Source organism: Notothenia rossii (genome assembly GCF_949606895.1).
Source record: "Notothenia rossii genome assembly, chromosome: 6".
In the NCBI taxonomy this organism is placed as follows: Eukaryota; Metazoa; Chordata; class Actinopteri; order Perciformes; family Nototheniidae; genus Notothenia; species Notothenia rossii.
The window spans coordinates 76,183,740-76,201,644 of NC_136909.1; the positions used below are offsets into that span (position 1 = coordinate 76,183,740).

The 17,905-nt window shown below is 43.8% G+C and overlaps 1 protein-coding gene across 1 annotated transcript; it reads left to right on the plus strand.

The window, feature by feature from the left end:
• The first annotated feature begins 333 nt into the window (after positions 1 to 333).
• On the plus strand, positions 334 to 3,495 carry LOC307044469 (E3 SUMO-protein ligase ZBED1-like). The gene is made up of 2 exons (XM_079689737.1): positions 334 to 1,488; positions 2,193 to 3,495. Exons 1-2 carry the CDS (start codon positions 594 to 596, stop codon positions 3,197 to 3,199), a joined length of 1,902 nt encoding a protein of 633 aa, XP_079545863.1. The 5' UTR covers positions 334 to 593; the 3' UTR covers positions 3,200 to 3,495.
• The last annotated feature ends 14,410 nt before the right edge of the window (positions 3,496 to 17,905 follow it).

Consider the following 17,905-nt stretch of genomic DNA (forward strand, 5'->3'; position numbering starts at 1 on the left):
ACTTATGAATGACGTGTATACTGTAAACATTTTCCAAAAAAAACAACAGTTCAAAACATCAAAAGAACATGGCAGTCAATATTACATAGTAGGCAATATTTTACACACCGAACATGACCCCTGCACATTTTTTCAATTTCAGTTTGGAGACAGGCTTGGTCATAGCGTCTGCAACCATGTCATCTGTAGGACAGTAAACCAATGTCATCTTGCCTTCTCTGATGACAGATCTAATGAAGTGATATTTTATATCCACATGTTTACACCTCTGTCGGCACATTTCTGGCAAGTGCAATGGTTCCCTGGTTGTCTTCATAAACAACAGTTTTCTTATATACATAGTAGGGCTGGGCGATATATCGAGTTTTGAATTTATATCGATATATTTTCATGCGCGATATAGGATTACATCATATCGTATATATCGATATATATTAAAACAAGCTGCAAGTTGCTGCAAACTCCGCTGCAAACTCTCTCTGCCCCGCGGCCCGCCTCTCTGTATCTCCAAGCAGCAGCAACGGCGCCCTGCCGCCTCCCCCTCACTACCCCCTCGCCCTCACCCCCACCTCCCGACATTTGCATGAAGAAGCATGGCAGCAGCAGCGAACAATCCGGAGATAGAGGAGGAGACAGAAAGGAGAGAAGGTGATACAGAAAACGAGGATGAACTGGTTGTTAAGAAGAAAACAAACGGCTCTCTCATTTGGAGATGGTTTGGTTTTCAAGCGGCAGACGTGGAGCAGAAAAATGCACTTTGTAGACAATGCCGGAAAAAAGTTGCAACGAAAGGGTCGAGCACAACAAATCTCTTCCACCACTTACAACAGAAGCACAAAGTGCAGTATGAGGAGTGTATTAAACTGCGTGCTGCAACCCAGACCGTGAAGACTTGTCAGCCTCCTGCCTCAAAGCAAATCACGCTACACAACTCACTCACACGTGGTGTGCCTTATGAAAAAAAAAGCGAAAAGTGGCGTGAAATAACGAAGGCAGTGGCATATCACTTAGCCAAAGACATGGTCCCCACGTCGACTGTGGAGCAGACCGGCTTTGTAAAGCTGCTAAAAGCTGTTGACCCCAGGTACGAGTTACCTGGTCGAAATTACTTTGCAAGAGAAGCCCTGCCCGAGATGTACACCGAAGTGAGAGAGCGTCTCCTCGCCCGGCTCGCTCTAGTGTCTCACTTCGCACTGACCACCGATATCTGGTCCAGCAGGACCTGCGAGCCGTACCTGAGTGTGACAATACATTTCCTAGATGGGTGGGAAATTAAAAGTGCCTGTCTCCAGACCAGCTACTTTCCCCAGGACCACACCGGGGAACACATAGCTGAAGCCCTGCAGGATGTCCTCGTAAACTGGAAGCTCAAACCAACGGGACTGGTCGCTATAACAACAGACAACGGGACTAATGTGGTTAAAGCAGCGCGACTTAACAAGTGGATGAGGATGCAGTGTTTTGGACACAGACTTCACCTGGCCATCGGTGAGTGCAATATTGAATTAACTAATATGAAATTAGAAAATAATGTTAATAAAATAAATAACTAAACGGATAAACTATGTGCATGTGTTGTGTAATGTGTAAATTAAAGGCGTGTTGGTTAAAGCTATGTTGTAAAAACCAGCAACAAATGAATGCAACAGCTGTATAGTTTAAGACCTGTGCTATCTTAAAAAAAAATGTATTTAAAATCCACTGTCTCCTCTCATCTGTTGCTCTCATCCACTGTCACAAACCTCACAGTCTGACTGTAAATGCACACAAAGAGTCTTAACTATTGACCACAAGATAAACTATTTAAACTGTGGATCATACAGTACCACTTCTGAAATTTAAAGTTGGCTCCATAAACTGTCAGACCTACTGGAGTTGATGGGGGTGTTTGTGTGCATTTACAGTCAGACTGTGAGGTTTGTGAAAGTCGATGAGGGCAACAAATGAGAGGAGATAGTGGATTTTAAAATACATTTCTTATTAAAAATTGCACAGATCTGAAATTATACAGCTGTTGCATTCATTTGCTGGTAGTTTTTACCAAAATAATTTTAAATAACATGCCTGTAGTTTACACATTACACAACACATCCAGCATTAACACAAATAGTTGTGATTTTGCCTTTGAGTGAGCTGCCTCTTTACATGTAAAAAAAAAATTAAAAGGTGTTTTTCAATTTTGTGTGTTTCAGGACATGGTATGGATGACTCCCGCATCACCAGAGCTATTTCTCTCTGTAAGAGAAATGTCAGTAGTTTTTCCTACAGCTGGAAGAAAAGAAGAGAACTAGCTGAAGTGCAGGTCCAGCTGGGTCTGCCAGGTCACCAGCTTATCACAGAGTCAGCCACCCGCTGGGGATCAAGGCTGCAGATGATCAACAGGGTCCTAGAGCAGGAAAGAGCACTTGCTAAAGTCCTGTCTGCCGACAAGAAAACCAGACCCATCGTTCTTACCTGGCAAGACATCGAGGTCCTGGAGGCAGTTCAGAAAGCACTGAAGCCACTTCAGGACTTCACTGACGCCCTTTCAGGAGAGGACTACGTGACCCTCTCCTATGTCAGACCTGTGCTGCACCTGTTCAATACTAGTCTGCTGGCACCTGAAGAGGGGGATAGTGAGCTGTGTAACTCCATCAAGACCAAAATCGTTGATTACCTCAACGAAAAATATGCAGACCCCTCCACCAGTGAACTGATGGACATTGCCTCATTTGTCGATCCACGATTCAGGTCCACATACATCCCTACAGAGAGAATGGATGCACTGAAAGACAAAGTCATGGTGGAAACAGAGTCTCTGCTAGATGAGGATCAGGTGCCTGAGCCTGCAGACCAACGGGAGGCAGCAGTGGCAGTGCCACCCGCAACTAAAAAGAAGAAATCACTGGCAAGCTTTTTCAAGCACAGCACAACCACCAGCACCCAACTCACACAGAGGGAAGCAATAGACAACGAAATGTCTAGCTACCTGCAGTCCGCTTGTGTAGACGGTGATGCTGACCCACTGAAATGGTGGAAAGAGCATGAAGTTGCCTTTCCAAAACTGAGCTGCATAGCCAAGAAATTCCTCTGTGTGCCAGCTACCAGCTCCCCTTCAGAAAGGGTTTTTAGCTGCAGTGGAAACATTGTAACCTGCCACAGGGCTTCTCTGAAGCCTGACACTGTTGACAGGCTAGTTTTTCTGGCACAGAATCTGTAAGATATACAGTAGTAGTTGGTCTGGCCTGTTATTTTTCATCTCTTATGTTCGTTATGCGAGATTTGCACCCAGATAAAAGATGCACTAAGTGATTGATTTATGTTCAAATCTGCTAACATGTTTAGTTTACAAAGAACTGTCTACCTCAGTTACTTTAATTTACAAAGAACTGTCTACCTCAGTTACTTAAAAGAACAAACCAGTCTTATTTTTGATCTGTATGTGCACATTTTGCACAAAGTTATTTATTTTAATTTATTTTATTTAAGTGGTAAGGCACTAAAGACGCAAGTAAGGTGTGGATGAAAGAAGGAATTGAGGGAGTGATGGAGGAAGGAGGGAGGAAAGGAAGGTCAGAAGGAGTGAGGGGAAGAAGGAAGGGTTTAAGGAAGGAAAGAAGCAAGGAAGGAGGGGGAGAAAGAAAGAATTGAGGGAGGAAGGATGGAAGAAAGAAATCAGGGACAGAAAGAATATGAAATGAAGGTAGTAAGGAGAAAAGAAGCAAGGATGGAAGAAAATATAGAAGGAAAGAAGCAAGGAAGGAGGGGGGGAGAAAGAAGGAACAGAGGGAGTGAGGGAGGAATGAAGGACAGGAGGGAGGGAAAGAAGGATTTGAAGATTGAAGGAAGGATGGGGGAGAGAAGGAAGGAAGGCAGTAAAGAAGCAAGTAAGGCGGGGGAGAAAGCAGTAATTGAGGGAATGAGGGAGGATGCAAGAAAGAAGGAAGAATGGTATCTTTATTTATTTATGCTGGTAGTTTTTGTTCCTGAATTATTTCATGCATGTTGATGTGCAGCTTCTAAACGTTAAATAAAGTGCCTGTGTGAGGTTTGGCTTCAAACTAGGACTGTCTGTTTTGTTTTTACTTTACGGAAAAAATATCGAGATATATATCGTATATCGCCATTCAGCTAAAAAATATCGAGATATGAATTTTGGCCCATATCGTGCAGCCCTGATACATAGGTATCCATTCCTTCGAGCAGTTGTTCCAGATAAATACATTCCTGTATTGTCAAGGCTAGAGCCATATATTCGGCTTCACAAGTTGATAGTGCCACTGTGGGCTGTTTCTTTGTTTTCCATGAAACCAGTGAGCTGGCTGTACCCATACTCACACAATACCCTGTGGTAGGGGAGAGCGGGGCTGGTTGGCACAGGGGTTGGTTGGCACACAGTTATTTCCCAGGCCTGTAGAGGGCACTGTCCAAAAAATGTTACATTAAAATGATTGACCTCTTGACCTGAACATTCTAATTCTATCAAAACATCTGAAGGTCACTATCTTTTGAGGTGAGGACAACTTTTACATTTTGCCGTGTCAAAACAAAAAAAATGCCCCCCCCCCACTGAATACATTATAGAGCTGTGTTACATAGAGATATAGAAAATATATTCATTTCAGTTGATAGACATAGGAATCAGCTATATTTGTATATGAAATTTGAAAGTTTGTGGTGAGTGGTGCAAGCTGGCTAACATCATTTTAGTTAAGAGGTGTGTCCTAATATGGGTGGGGTTGGTTGGCACACTGATTTTGGGGTTGGTTGGCACATGTGCCAACCAACCCCGGTATAGCCATTTGTTTACAATTGTATTAACTTATGCATTTTACAAATGTTAAACATAATGAATATTATATAATACTATTATATTATGTTTTATGTTATATTATAATACATTATCTGTGTCTTTTTTATCAGGATTGTATGTTCATTGCTCAAGATCTATTAAATGTATTGCATATTAAATTAAATGTATTGCAAATATTAATTTTGTATTTGGAATCATTTTTAAACATTTAAAATTTTCTTGTAGGGGTTAAAATGGTCAGGAATTTTTTAAGAAAAACAGAGCGAGGAAAGACACCAGCACAGGTTATGCTAGAGGCAGCCAGACAGGTGAAGACACAAAACCAAAGCATCAGGAGTACAGCTAAGGACTTCCAAATACCATACCGCACACTTAGCAGATACTGCCAAAAAATAAGCCAGGACGAAATTGAAGGCAAGAAAGAGCTAAGTGTAGCTGTTGGTTACATTAAGAACCGACAAATGTTTTCCACAGATGTGGAAAGGGAGCTGGTTGCATATCTGTGAAAGTCAGCCGACATATATTTTGGCCTTTCACCCAGGGAGGTGAAAAAGCTAGCCTTTCAGCTTGCTGTGGCACGCAACATCAAGGTGCCTGAGTCTTGGATAGAGCTACAGCAGGCCGGCTGTGATTGGTTTACTGGCTTTTTGAAGAGGCACCCTTCTCTTTCCATCAGGAAGCCAGAGGCCACAAGCCTTGCTCGTGCCACGAGCTTCAATAAGGTGAATGTCACAGCCTTCTTTGACAACCTTGAAATGGTGATGCGCAGGCACAAGTTTCCTCCAGGTGACATCTGGAATATGGACGAGACAGGTATAACAACTGTCCATAGACCGAACAAGGTCATTGCCAGGCGGGGGTACAAGCAAGTGGGGTCAATTACCTCTGCTGAGCGAGGGACACTCGTGACCCTCGCCTGTGCCGTTTCAGCCACAGGGAACAGCATTCCTCCATATTTTGTCTTCCCGAGGGTGCATTTCAGGGACCATTTTATTCAGAATGGTCCTACGGGTTGCAAAGGAGGTGCAAACCCATCAGGATGGATGAAAGAGGACAATTTCATTGAATTCCTGAAGCATTTTGTGGCAAACACAAAATGCACAAAAGAGAAGCCATGTCTTCTAATGCTTGACAACCATGAGTCCCATCTCTCCATCGGTGGCTTGAACTATGCCAAAGAGAATGGTGTCGTCATGCTGTCATTCCCCCCCCACTGTTCCCACCGGCTACAGCCTCTTGACCGCACAGTGTATGGGCCTCTAAAGAGGTATGTCAACACAGCTTGCAAGGCATGGATGCTTAACAACCCTGGCAAACCCATGTCAATCTATGATGTGCCTGGCGTTGTCGCCACAGCATACCCATTGGCTGCAAGCCCAATGAACAGCCAAGCAGGATTCAGGGTGACAGGAATTTTCCCCTTCAACAGAGATGTGTTTCCAGAGCAGGACTTTGCCCCATCTTTTGTTACAGACCGGGCAAACCCAGTCCCAACTGCGAATCTTGTTGCTGCCCCTGATGAGCTGCACCCTGACACTGACAATGCTGTGCAACAGCTTCACCCAGATACTGACAATGCTGTGCAACAGCTTCACCCAGATACTGACAATGCTGTGCAACAGCTTCACCCAGATACTGACAATGCTGTGCAACAGCTTCACCCAGATACTGACAATGCTGTGCAACAGCTTCACCCAGATACTGACAATGCTGTGAAACAGCTTCACCCAGATACTGACAATGCTGTGAAACAGCTTCACCCAGATACTGATGATGCTGTGCAACAGCTTCACCCAGATACTGATGATGCTGTGCCTGGACCAAGTGGTTTTTCTGCAGGCACTGGGAGAGGTCTCTGCACCCCAGAAGACCTGCGGCCTTTCCCTAAAGCTGGACCTAGGAAAGTTGGTGGTGCCGTCAGGAGGAAGAGGAAGACCGCCATCCTGACTGACACACCAGTCAAAAGACAACTCGAAGAGCAAAAGGCCGGAACAAAAAAGAAGAGGCTTTTCAAAAAGAGCAAGAAACCACAACCAAAAGCTCCATCCAAAGCTCCTGCTCCTAAAAAGAGTAAGAAAATTAGATCATCTGAGTCGGAGTCTGAGGATGATGACTACTGTTTGGTGTGTTTAGAGTCCTATGGGAATAGCCGGCCTAGGGAAGTGTGGCTTCAGTGCCTATTTTGTAAGAAGTGGGCACACGAGTTATGCACTGCAGGTCAACCAAACTTTATCTGCCAGAATTGTGATTCATGTGACTGATTGAGATAAAGGCATTGAAACACTAATTTGTATAATCTTAAATCATACTGCATTAATTCTGTCACTTCTAACACCACACACAGACACAGACACACAGACACACAGACACACAGACACCAACACTCACACACATACACGCACATCCACATTCATACATTATACAAACTGTTATTTGGTTCTAATTAATATGGTCTCGTTTGTTTAGAGGTCTATGGGAATAACCGGCCTGGGGAAGTTTGGCTTCAGTGCCGCTCATACACATACACACGCCCACACACACACACGCCCACACACACACACACAGACGCCAACACTCACACACATACAAACACGCACATCCACATTCATACACATACTCACATTATAAAAACTGTTATTTGGTTCAAATTAATATGGTCTCGTTTGTTTAGAGGTCTATGGGAATAACCGGCCTGGGGAAGTTTGGCTTCAGTGCCGCTCATACACATACACACCCACACACACACTCACACATAGACTTCACATCACACACACTATACAAACTGTTATTTGGTTAAAAATGGGCAAACATTGTGTTGAATGTTTATGTTTTCTGGTTCTCGTATGAATTAAATACTCAAATTAGTTTTTTTTGTCACTTAATTCTTTGTAACTATAGCATTTTAAGTGTGTGCCAACCAACCCCATTGCATGTGCCAACCAACCCCGTGCTGGGGCTGGTTGGCACAAGTGCACAACATGACTTTATTCATGAATACAATAATTTTAGGAATCATTTATGAACATAAAATGTATCTCTTTTTATAGCTGAGATCTTAATCTTTCAGTTGGTACTGGCTAGACTATTTTAACATAAAGCATGACTGAGAAATATGACAGAGAGTGAAAAGTGTGCCAACCAGCCCCGCTCTCCCCTACTTCTCCTGTCTGTGGCGTCTGCCGCCCAATCCGCGTCACTATAGGCTTGAAGCCCTAAGCCCTCGCTGCTCTTTCTGTAACAAAGCTGTTTATCTGCTGTACCTTTAAGATAACAGAAAACATGTTTTGCTGTAATCCAGTGCTCTTCTCTTCTCCTCAGCAAAATGCTGTGATAACTTAATCACTACAAAACATAGGTCAGGGCGAGTACAAACGATTCAGGATATTTTCCACATATCTGTCCCTATCAATGGGTGCGTGCAGGTAGGCTGTCTTCACATCCATCTGGTGTAAAATCAAGTCGTCTTCGGCTGTCTTCTGCATAACTACCCGTACACTGGTCAGATTAGCTGTAGGGGAGAATGTCTCACCGTAGTCTATTCCTTCCCTCTGACTGTAGCCTTTAGCTACAAACCTGGCCGTGTACCTGTCGTGCCCTTCAATACCCTCCTTGATTGAGTACACCCACTTGCTTCCCACTGTCTGTCTACCCTCGGGTAATTTTGTTAGAGTAAAAGTATGATTGTCCTCCAGGGACCTCATCTCCTCATCCATCGCTCTCTCCCATTTTCCTGATTCAGGGGATATCATGGCCTCTTTAAAGGTCTGAGGTACACCACTCACTATTCTGTAGCAGTAATCTATGCTGGTAAATGTACTGTCATCCTCGTCACTTTCCCTCTGGGCATAGTCTTTCAGATACTTTGGGGGTTTATGTTCCCGGGGGGGATATCTCCCACTGCATGAGGCACGTGACGTCACCCTAGGGTGCTTCTCGCCATCATCCTCCGGTGTCTGTTGACCGTCTGTCTGCATATCTGTGCTCAGTACAATAGGCTGTGTCGTCTCTCTTTTCTCACACCCTACTCTGGAGTCCAGCTCTGGCTCCTATGTCTGTGTCTCGTTCTCACATGTTGTCTTTGTGACAAACTTTACTAACCTGTGCTTTTGCACTTTCCCCTTACCGGGATAATAGACTAGAAAAGCGGGGCTGCCCTTGTCATGCCCTACAAAAAGTCCTTTCTCACACCTGGACTCGAGTTTTCCTCTGTCCTGTTGGTAAGCATAACACACTGACCCAAACTTGTGCATCCTGGCTAGATCACACCTTTTTCCTGTCAGTGCTGTATATGGGGTGGTGCCCGTGTGCTTGTTAAAACACCGATTTCTGGTGTAAGCTGCTTCTTGGACCGCATAATGCCATAGACTCTGAGGTAAGTTACCGTCTATTAGCTTACACCTAGCCATTTCGAAAAGAGTGCTCTCTTCCCTCTCAGCTATCCCGTTCTGGTGCGGGGAGTAAGGACAGGACGTTTCGTGTCTGATCTTGTTCCTTCTCAGCAGTGACTGAAATCTTTCTATTTGTAAACTCTGTTCCGTTGTCGGACCTCAGGCATTTTACGCTGCCATACGGAGCTACATCTGCAAGGAATTTTTTCTCTGTGGCCTGAAGTGCGTCACTCTTTGCTTTGAGAAAGTAAACAAACACTGCCCGTGTACACACATCTGTGAAAGACTGCATATATTTAAAGCCACCTATGGACTCATTATTTACTGGACCGGCTAGATCTGTGTTAACTAGCTCAAGTGGTGTCTTGACTTTTTTCTGTGGGACCTCTGTTCCTTGTTTGAGTGAACTTTCCCTTTATACACACATCACATTCTTTGTTAGGTCTATGCTTTTCACCGTTAATGTGCATGCCTATATGTTACCGCCTGCAGCTTCAGTATATCCTCGTAATTACAATGACCCATGATCTCATGCCATGTCTGAATATCATGACTGAAATTACACACATCATTTTCATTACATTCTGTTTGTAGATAATACATTCTCTTGTACACCTCAATTTTAAATATCGTACCGTCAGGCTCCACAAGAACATCGTTACCTTCATTGAAGAACACCTTGGCACCATTTGCAGTAGCAGATTTTACAGAAAATAGTTATTGGGGGAACGAGGGTATGTAGAGGGCGTTCTTCAACGTCACTGTACACCGGCGCCCCTCACTGTCTGTGAGGCATACTTGTGCGTCTCCTCTCCCGTGCGCCAACCCGAAAGTGCGCTTCCCGTCTGCCAGCTCCATGCTGTGTCTCTCCGGCTCGAAGGTGCTGTCAAAGTTCTTGAATCGGTTCCCGTCGTTGATAATGTGGGACAACGCACCTGTGTCCACGATCAGTCCCTTCCTTTGGGCCTGCTGCTGCTGCGCTGACTAGCTGGCGTATGCTGTCTGCGCCCCGAAGGTGAAGTCCTCTCTTCCCGCTGCTTTCCGGGTGTCGTCTCGACTCACGTCCACCGCTGCTGCCATCTTGTCCAAAGCCGCCATCTTGCACGCGCGCGTACCGAGCGCTCTGTTCGCGCTTCTTTCTACACACTCTGTCTGCGTGTCCCGAAGTTTTAAAGAAACTACAGCAAACAGTTTTTGAGCAATTATCTTTTCAGTGACCCTTTTCTCCACATCGCCAACACGCCATCTCCGTCGGGGGTCCGGTCTTTTTCTTTGGCGCTGCACGGGCCTTCATTACCCTTTCTCCCGCCTCCTCGGCGACCGGGTCTGAGTCTTCTGAGGCCTCGTAGTTCCGCAACTTGGCCTTGAACTCCCCCAGCGACATGTCCGCTGAACCGTGCGTCACCAACAGTGTGAATGGTTTATACATCTCCGTTAGTCCCCTCATAACCATCGCCATCATTAATCCATCGCTCGGTGCTTCTCCTGCACTTTTGAGCGCCGTGATGATCTGCTCCGCCCTGATGACGTATTCAGTCACCGTCTCTGTGTTAGCTTTCTTCAGCGCGGTCAATGTTATATACAGGGATACAATCCGGGGCCCACCTCTGCGGATGTAGTGTTCGCTTAACACTTTTAGACTCTCTCGGCCTTTGTCCTTTGTGTCCCGGAATATCAGCCCCAAGCTCATGTTGTCTAGGAGTGGTGCTAGCTCGCTAGCTAGCAGTATGCGTCGGCGTTCAACTTAGTATCCAGGGCTCGCGCTGCCTCCGTTATTTCTCCCGTGAGGCCCATCAAAATTGTCTTTTTCAGCCCCACTCCGTGCATACAGCAAAACATCCGCTCTTCCCAATGCACGTATTCTTCTGCCCTTCCGTCAAACGTGGGCCACTTGCTTCTGCCTCTGGTCGCCATCTTTTGATTGTAGCTTAGCTTAGCTGCCCGTTAGCTTAGCTTTAGCGTCCCGCGGTTTTCCCGCCGCTAAACTAGCCTAAACTTTTCAGCTAACTAGCTATCATTATTTCGCTCTTCCGTGATCTGGGCCCATAACCTGTTGACAGAGTCACATGTATAGCAATAAACTGGTCATGACGACGAGGTCTTCTTTAGCCTTAACTGGCGTGGTTTATTTTCATATGTGCATTGCACCACTTGACCTGCTCTCCATGAGAGCTAGAGAGAGAGAGATAGAAGGGGAGGGAACTATCCCTTATAGAGAGGCGAAGTCACGCCCATCTACTTCCGGTCCATGGGACCCCGGAAGCGAAAAATTATACATTGAATTTAATGGAGAGAGAAAACATATCTTTTGATCCCGTTTGAATTGTGCCACGAACTACACATATGATGTTTGTCAATCTTAAACAATCATTTCCATGTCAAAAAAGTCACATTTTGTCATAAAACTGTTGAAATATAAGACTATGAAAAATACGCGACTACAAAGACTACAAATCCCAAATCCCATTCTGGGTCGCGCATGTGATGTCACAGGCGATAATGCTCCAAGTGGTTGCGACTCGTAATTAAAGCGAAGAAGAAGATTTCATAACTGATTTATTCCCTCCAATAAATATAAGAGATTGCTCCAATACATTCACTTTTACAAGATGCCCGTGTGCTTTGTACCATGTTGTAATCACAAAAGTGATCATACCACTTGCTCGTTCTATCGCTTCCCGTCTGATGAAAGGACCAGGAGTCGCTGGATCAGACATATCAGGTAATATCATACATGTTGTGCATGGAACATAGTCAAGTTAGCTACCTAGCTAGTAGCGACGAGTAGCGAGCATGTTAGTTAGCATTACATTACTTAGCCTTGTGATTTTTAGTAGCCTTACCATGAAGTTATTATTTTATTACATGAAGTACACCAAAATGTTAAACAGTAAGAGTAGTCATCATGGTAAGTATTTCGTGAAACATTTGAAGAGTAGCCTACTGCGCCCTCCACCGGGTGCTAAGGAAGCAGTTCAGGGAGAGTCGAAGGAAGGCAGGCAGGCAGGGAGCTTTGCATGACATTCTTCTGGACATGTGTCATTGTGATGACAGTGAGGGTGAGTCAATCTGTTTGTTGGAAAGACAGTAGTTGAGTGATTACTGAGAGAAATTTATTAAAAGAGATAATTATTCAGTCTTGTTACTTTAAAGTGTTGTTACTGACCTTTTTCTCTTATTTTCTTTACCTCACCTGTAACTGCTGAGACCCTGAGGAACATGCACACTGGACTGACCTGCTCTGGCAACCTGATTTCCACTGTACGTAATAGTATTTGGTTATGGTATATTATTTATATACATCAAAGGCACAATGCACCCCCCAGAGAGACACATGTATTGAGTGATATTTTGCATAGGTCATGTGAAATCATCTTTACATACTATAAAACTGTAGGAGCGGCAACTTGTTTTGAAATTGAATTTTTAATATCCGATAATAAAGTTGATCTGTTTTCTTTATTCTTCTCTCTTCCCAGCTCCATCCATCACCGTTCTCTGTTCCTGCAGGTCCTGCTTGCTAATAAATGCTCATATCTTTTTACACAATTACAAATAAAGTCAATGTATTGTATGACATGAAGTTGTGCTTCATTCTGAGTCAATAATAAATTAATTCTGCCTTCAACTGCAAAATGATTGTGGACTGCACCGACATCCATGTAGCTGCCCCCCAGTAAGATGAACCAAGCAAAGCTGACACAAAGCTGTGCTCTTAAGTTGACATGAAGAATTTGTGAAATATTGGTAATTATTTGGAAAAAATGACTGACGATGCAGAAAACTTTTTTTATTTAGGAACAGTGGTCAGGTGAAGCATTTATCACTACATTTGTGTCACACTTAAAAGGCCAAACACACTGGCCAAACACACCTCGTTTACAACTCCCCAGTTGACAGCCATGACTCCCGTCTAAATTGTACCCTCCAAGCACCCTCTTCATGAGGGATGCGCATGGAGTGGATGAAAGTCCCGACCTCAGCACAGCACCAAAATTGCTGGCTGTCAACCTGCCCTGCCTGTGTAACTGCCACTGAGGATTTGTCTGCTGTCCTACGGTGGCTGTCTGGATGGCAGCTTGCTGGTCTCTGCTCAGTCGCATTGAGGCAAGAATTGCCTCAAGCCCCCGACCCCCATGCTCCTTCACCAGCTCCGGCACGTTGAAAATGGCCTGATGTTGAGGCTGCAGCTCTGGCTCAGGTGACAAAAGCCATGCCATGCCACGCTGCGCCCCTCAGTGCAGACCTGAACCAGTCTACTTTCTCAGTGGCGATGTCTCTGGCCAGTGGGTTGTATGTCTCCTCTTGCTGTTGGTAGAGTTGAGACACCGGCTGGACTACTTTTGAAGTGCCAGGCTTCCTCCACTGGCACTCAACTTCTGTGGAGCTGATCTGCCACATGGCAAATATTGCCAATGCTGCAGCGTGGCTGCATTTGTACATCCCCCGTGCACAACCACAGACAGCGCTCTGCATCGCGCCATTCTCTCCCATGTAGATCTGTACAAATAAAGTAAGTACCATGTTTGTTAACATGCTATAATAGATTGAATGAGCAATACGAGGATGGTCCAGATCTGGGGGTGGGAGGGTTTATTTTTCCATAGTTTTGTCCTCTTGTCTGATTGTTGTTGTTTGTTTTTTCTGAATTTTTTGTAATTTGTGTTTTATTGGTTGTGATTGTACATTGTATTTTTTTAAATGTGTATTACATTTTTGAAAAACATTTGATCAACAAAAAAGGATTTGGTCAGGACCTAGACTCAGTGTGTAGTTTATGAATTAATCAATGCTCTCTACATTAGGAAAACACATACCAGTGTACCAGAGGGAGTCACAAACAGCTGTGCCTAGATAACCAAACAAATTGACAAGATAACCAAAATCCTTGAATCTACACACAGCAAATAAAGTCAAATGACACAACGAGATGTAGAAAGGAGATCACACATATAGTCGATATAAAACTGGCCGCTTCAATCTGAAGAGCAACTAAAACAAAAGACGGGAGTGTACCTTGTTCTTGTGAACACTAATGTTATCCACAGCATACACACCCGTATACAGTACACCCGTTCTAGGTTCTGATTGGCTCTCTATGTTGGCATTCTAGCTTCTGACTGGCTGTCCAGGTTGTCAATCACAGCCGTGGTTCATATTATGCTAGTCGACTCGTAACATCGCTAAACTTTTTTTCTTGACGGTTTTCTCAGTCAACTAATGCTATTGATAACAGTAACATAAATTAACACAGCCCTGCACACTGCAGTCATTATATGCCGGGTCTGTGGTTCATCATCTTCTTTTTCATTCTCCTCCTTATTGACTGACATTAACGTTAAACATTGCACTCATATTACTCACCGAAACCTTGTAAAGCCGGTCCTGCATGCTGGCTCTTACAGAACCGACTAACTCCCCTTTCGTGTATGTACAGCTCTCAACGTGCCCAGACTTGTAGTAATTTTCACCTCGTTTTATACTTTTATTCTCATTCTGAAAGAATGAGGTGAAATGTGCCAATGTGACGGTCATCTTTGTGTTGGTGACGCGTATTGTGCGGGACCAGAGACATGTAGTTCACTGAGCGGCTTAACACAAAAAAATGTGTTACTTCACAGTTTTACGACACATTTTAATTTTTTTGACTTGCAAAATTTTCTTTTAAATTGACAAACATCATATGTGTCATTCGTGGCACAATTCAAACGGGATCAAAAGATACGTGTTCTCTCTCCATTGAATTCAATGTATAATTTTCCGCTTCCGGGGTCCCATGAGCTCCCCCGGAAAGGGAGGGACTTCGCCTTCAGCTACAATAGCTGCGCCTCCTTACGCCTATAGCGCCCTCTTACTGTGGAACAGTTATAGTGCAGTTACATGCAGACATATTAATGTCACTTACACTTAACAGTTTCAAAAGTGGTTTCTATGTTGCCCTTTATTTGTGTATGTATTTGCGATAAGTGTGTGTCTTTACGCAATGCTGTTGGCCTTGCTGTTTGATATATATTGTGCCGCAGGCCCGCAGCACGTGACGGTTTTGTGTGCCCTTCCATGAAAATCATATGCCCTCCCTTTAGATTCGTTCTGGCGCCGGGTCTGTCCCTCCCCCTGGTGCCAGGACCAACAGATCCACCTCTAGACTTAGCAGCCCTGTCCCCCCATAAGTGTTATATTTTCACAGCTCAGTGTCAGTAAATATTGTGCAGTTAGTATTGGACTACAAGATAGATGTAAGCCTGTACAGGTAGAGTTATTTAAAGCATAAATGAGTCGGTTGGGTTCTGGAGGTGTGGTTACAGTAAGTGTGCCTGGTTGGCGTGGGCTGAGCCTGGTGGTGGGGCCCAATGTGATATATTTCCATGGGGCCCAAAATCCCTGGCGTGTATGGCCAGAGGGCAGGACCTATAAATACATTTCCTACCCAATAGCATTGTGAGGCTGAACAAAAGGACCGTTTGACTATGTAAATGTCGTCTTTAAAAAAAAAAAAACATTTACTGTCTTTTTAGGATAGCTTAAAGTAATGTTGTAAAATTACAACCGGGGGCCTTACAGGGTTAAGGGCTATTGTTTATTGTTATTTACTTATTCTCAACCAATAATGGAATTTAAAAACTCTTATTTAAATGATGTGTGTGTGTCTCTGTATTCCTGATGATGAGAGAATGAGCTCATAGGGCTGCTGATCACCATAAGCTAAACAGTCTGTATATTGCACTACATTTGTATAATGTAAGCTTCGTTGATACTTTGCCTGCGGGAATACGAAAAAAATAGTTAGATACACTGAATATTATTTGATCTATTCAATCAATCAATCAATCAATGTTTATTTATATAGCCCAATATCACAAATGTTACATTTGTCTCAGTGGACTTCACAGTTTGTACAGAATATCAGTATGACAATACGACACCCTCTGTCCTTAGACCCTCACATCGTACAAGGAAAAACTTCCAGAGAAAACCCACAGTTTAAAGGGAAAAATGGGAGAAACCTCAGGGAGAGCAACAGAGGAGGGATCCCTCTCCCAGGACGGACAGACATGCAATAGATGCCGTGTGTAAATTGAAAAGATAATACATTTGCAACATATGTAGTCCAAATGTTTGGAAATGCATGTGTGTATAATAGGAAGATGAATCCACGAGGATATCCATCCAGGACTTATGATCCAGGACCACAGCCACGACTCAAGATCCAGGACTCGCGATCCATGACACAGGACCGCAGGATCATCCATGACTCCGGATCCCGGCGTATATAGACACCAAAAAGAAAGACATTTGGGGAAGCTGGGTTAATCGGAACATGAGAGTAGACAGGTATAGACAGAGAGAAGGAAGAAGTACGATGTCCCCCGATAAACTAAGCCTATATCAGCAAAACTAGGGGCTGAATCTAATCAGCCCTAACTATAAGCTTTATCAAAAAGGAAGGTCTTAAGCGCACTCTTAAAAACGGATAGGGTGTCTGCCGTCCGAACACAAACTGGAAGCTGATTCCACAAAAGTGGAGCTTGATAAAAAAAGGCTCTGGCTCCCATTGTACTTTTAGAGACTCTAGGAACAACCAACAACCCTGCATTCTTGGAACGCAATGCCCTAGTAGGACAGTAGGGTATAATGAGTTCTTTAAGGTAAGATGGCGCCTGCCCATTAAGGGCTTTGTAGGCGAGAAGAAGAATTTTAAATTCTATCCTATGTTCTATAGGGAGCCAGTGTAAGCCTTCCAGAACAGGAGTAATGTGGTCCCTTTTCCTATCTCTGGTTAGTACACGAGCTGCAGCATTTTGAATCAACTGAAGCGACTTGACTGACTTCTTTGTACACCCTTATAATAAGGAGTTACAATAATCCAGCCTTGAAGTAACAAATGCATGGACTAGTTTCTCTGCATCGTTTTGAGGCAAGATATGCCTGATTTTTGCAATGTTACGTAGATGGAAGTAGGCGGTCCTTGAAATTGATTTGATGTGGGTGTTAAAGGATAAATCCTGATCAAATATAACACCAAGATTCCTTACAGTCTCACTTGAGGCCAAATTAATGCCATCCATAGTTAGTATATCTTTAGATAATTTGTTTCGTAGATTCTTCGGGCCAAGTACAATAACTTCAGTTTTGGTCGTGTTTAACATCAAAAAATGTAAGGTCATCCACGTTTTTAAGTCCTTGAGGCAGTCTTGAATTTTATTTAGATGATTAATTTCATCAGGCTTGATTGATAAATATAGTTGAGTATCATCCGCATAACAATGAAAGTTTACAGAATGATTCCTTATAATATTGCCTAACGGAAGCATATATAGTGTGAACAAAATAGGTCCAAGCACTGAGCCCAGTGGCACTCCACGGCTAACTTTGGTTTGCATGGAAGATTCATTGTTGACACGTACAAACTGAGAGCGTTCAGATAGATAGGACCTAAACCAGCCTAAAGCAGTTCCCTGTATGCCAACTAAGTGCTCTAGTCTTTGCAATAGGACATCATGGTCGATAGTATCAAATGCAGCATTAAGATCGAGCAAGACAAGAATAGAGACAAGTCCCTTGTCTGAGGCTATTAGAATGTCATTTGTGACTTTAACCAGAGCTGTCTCTGTGCTATGTTGTGTTCTAAAGCCAGACTGAAAATCTTCAAATAAATCATAGTTTTTTAAGTAATCACACAGCTGTTTTGCGACGGCTTTCTCAAGAATTTTTGAGAGGAACGGAA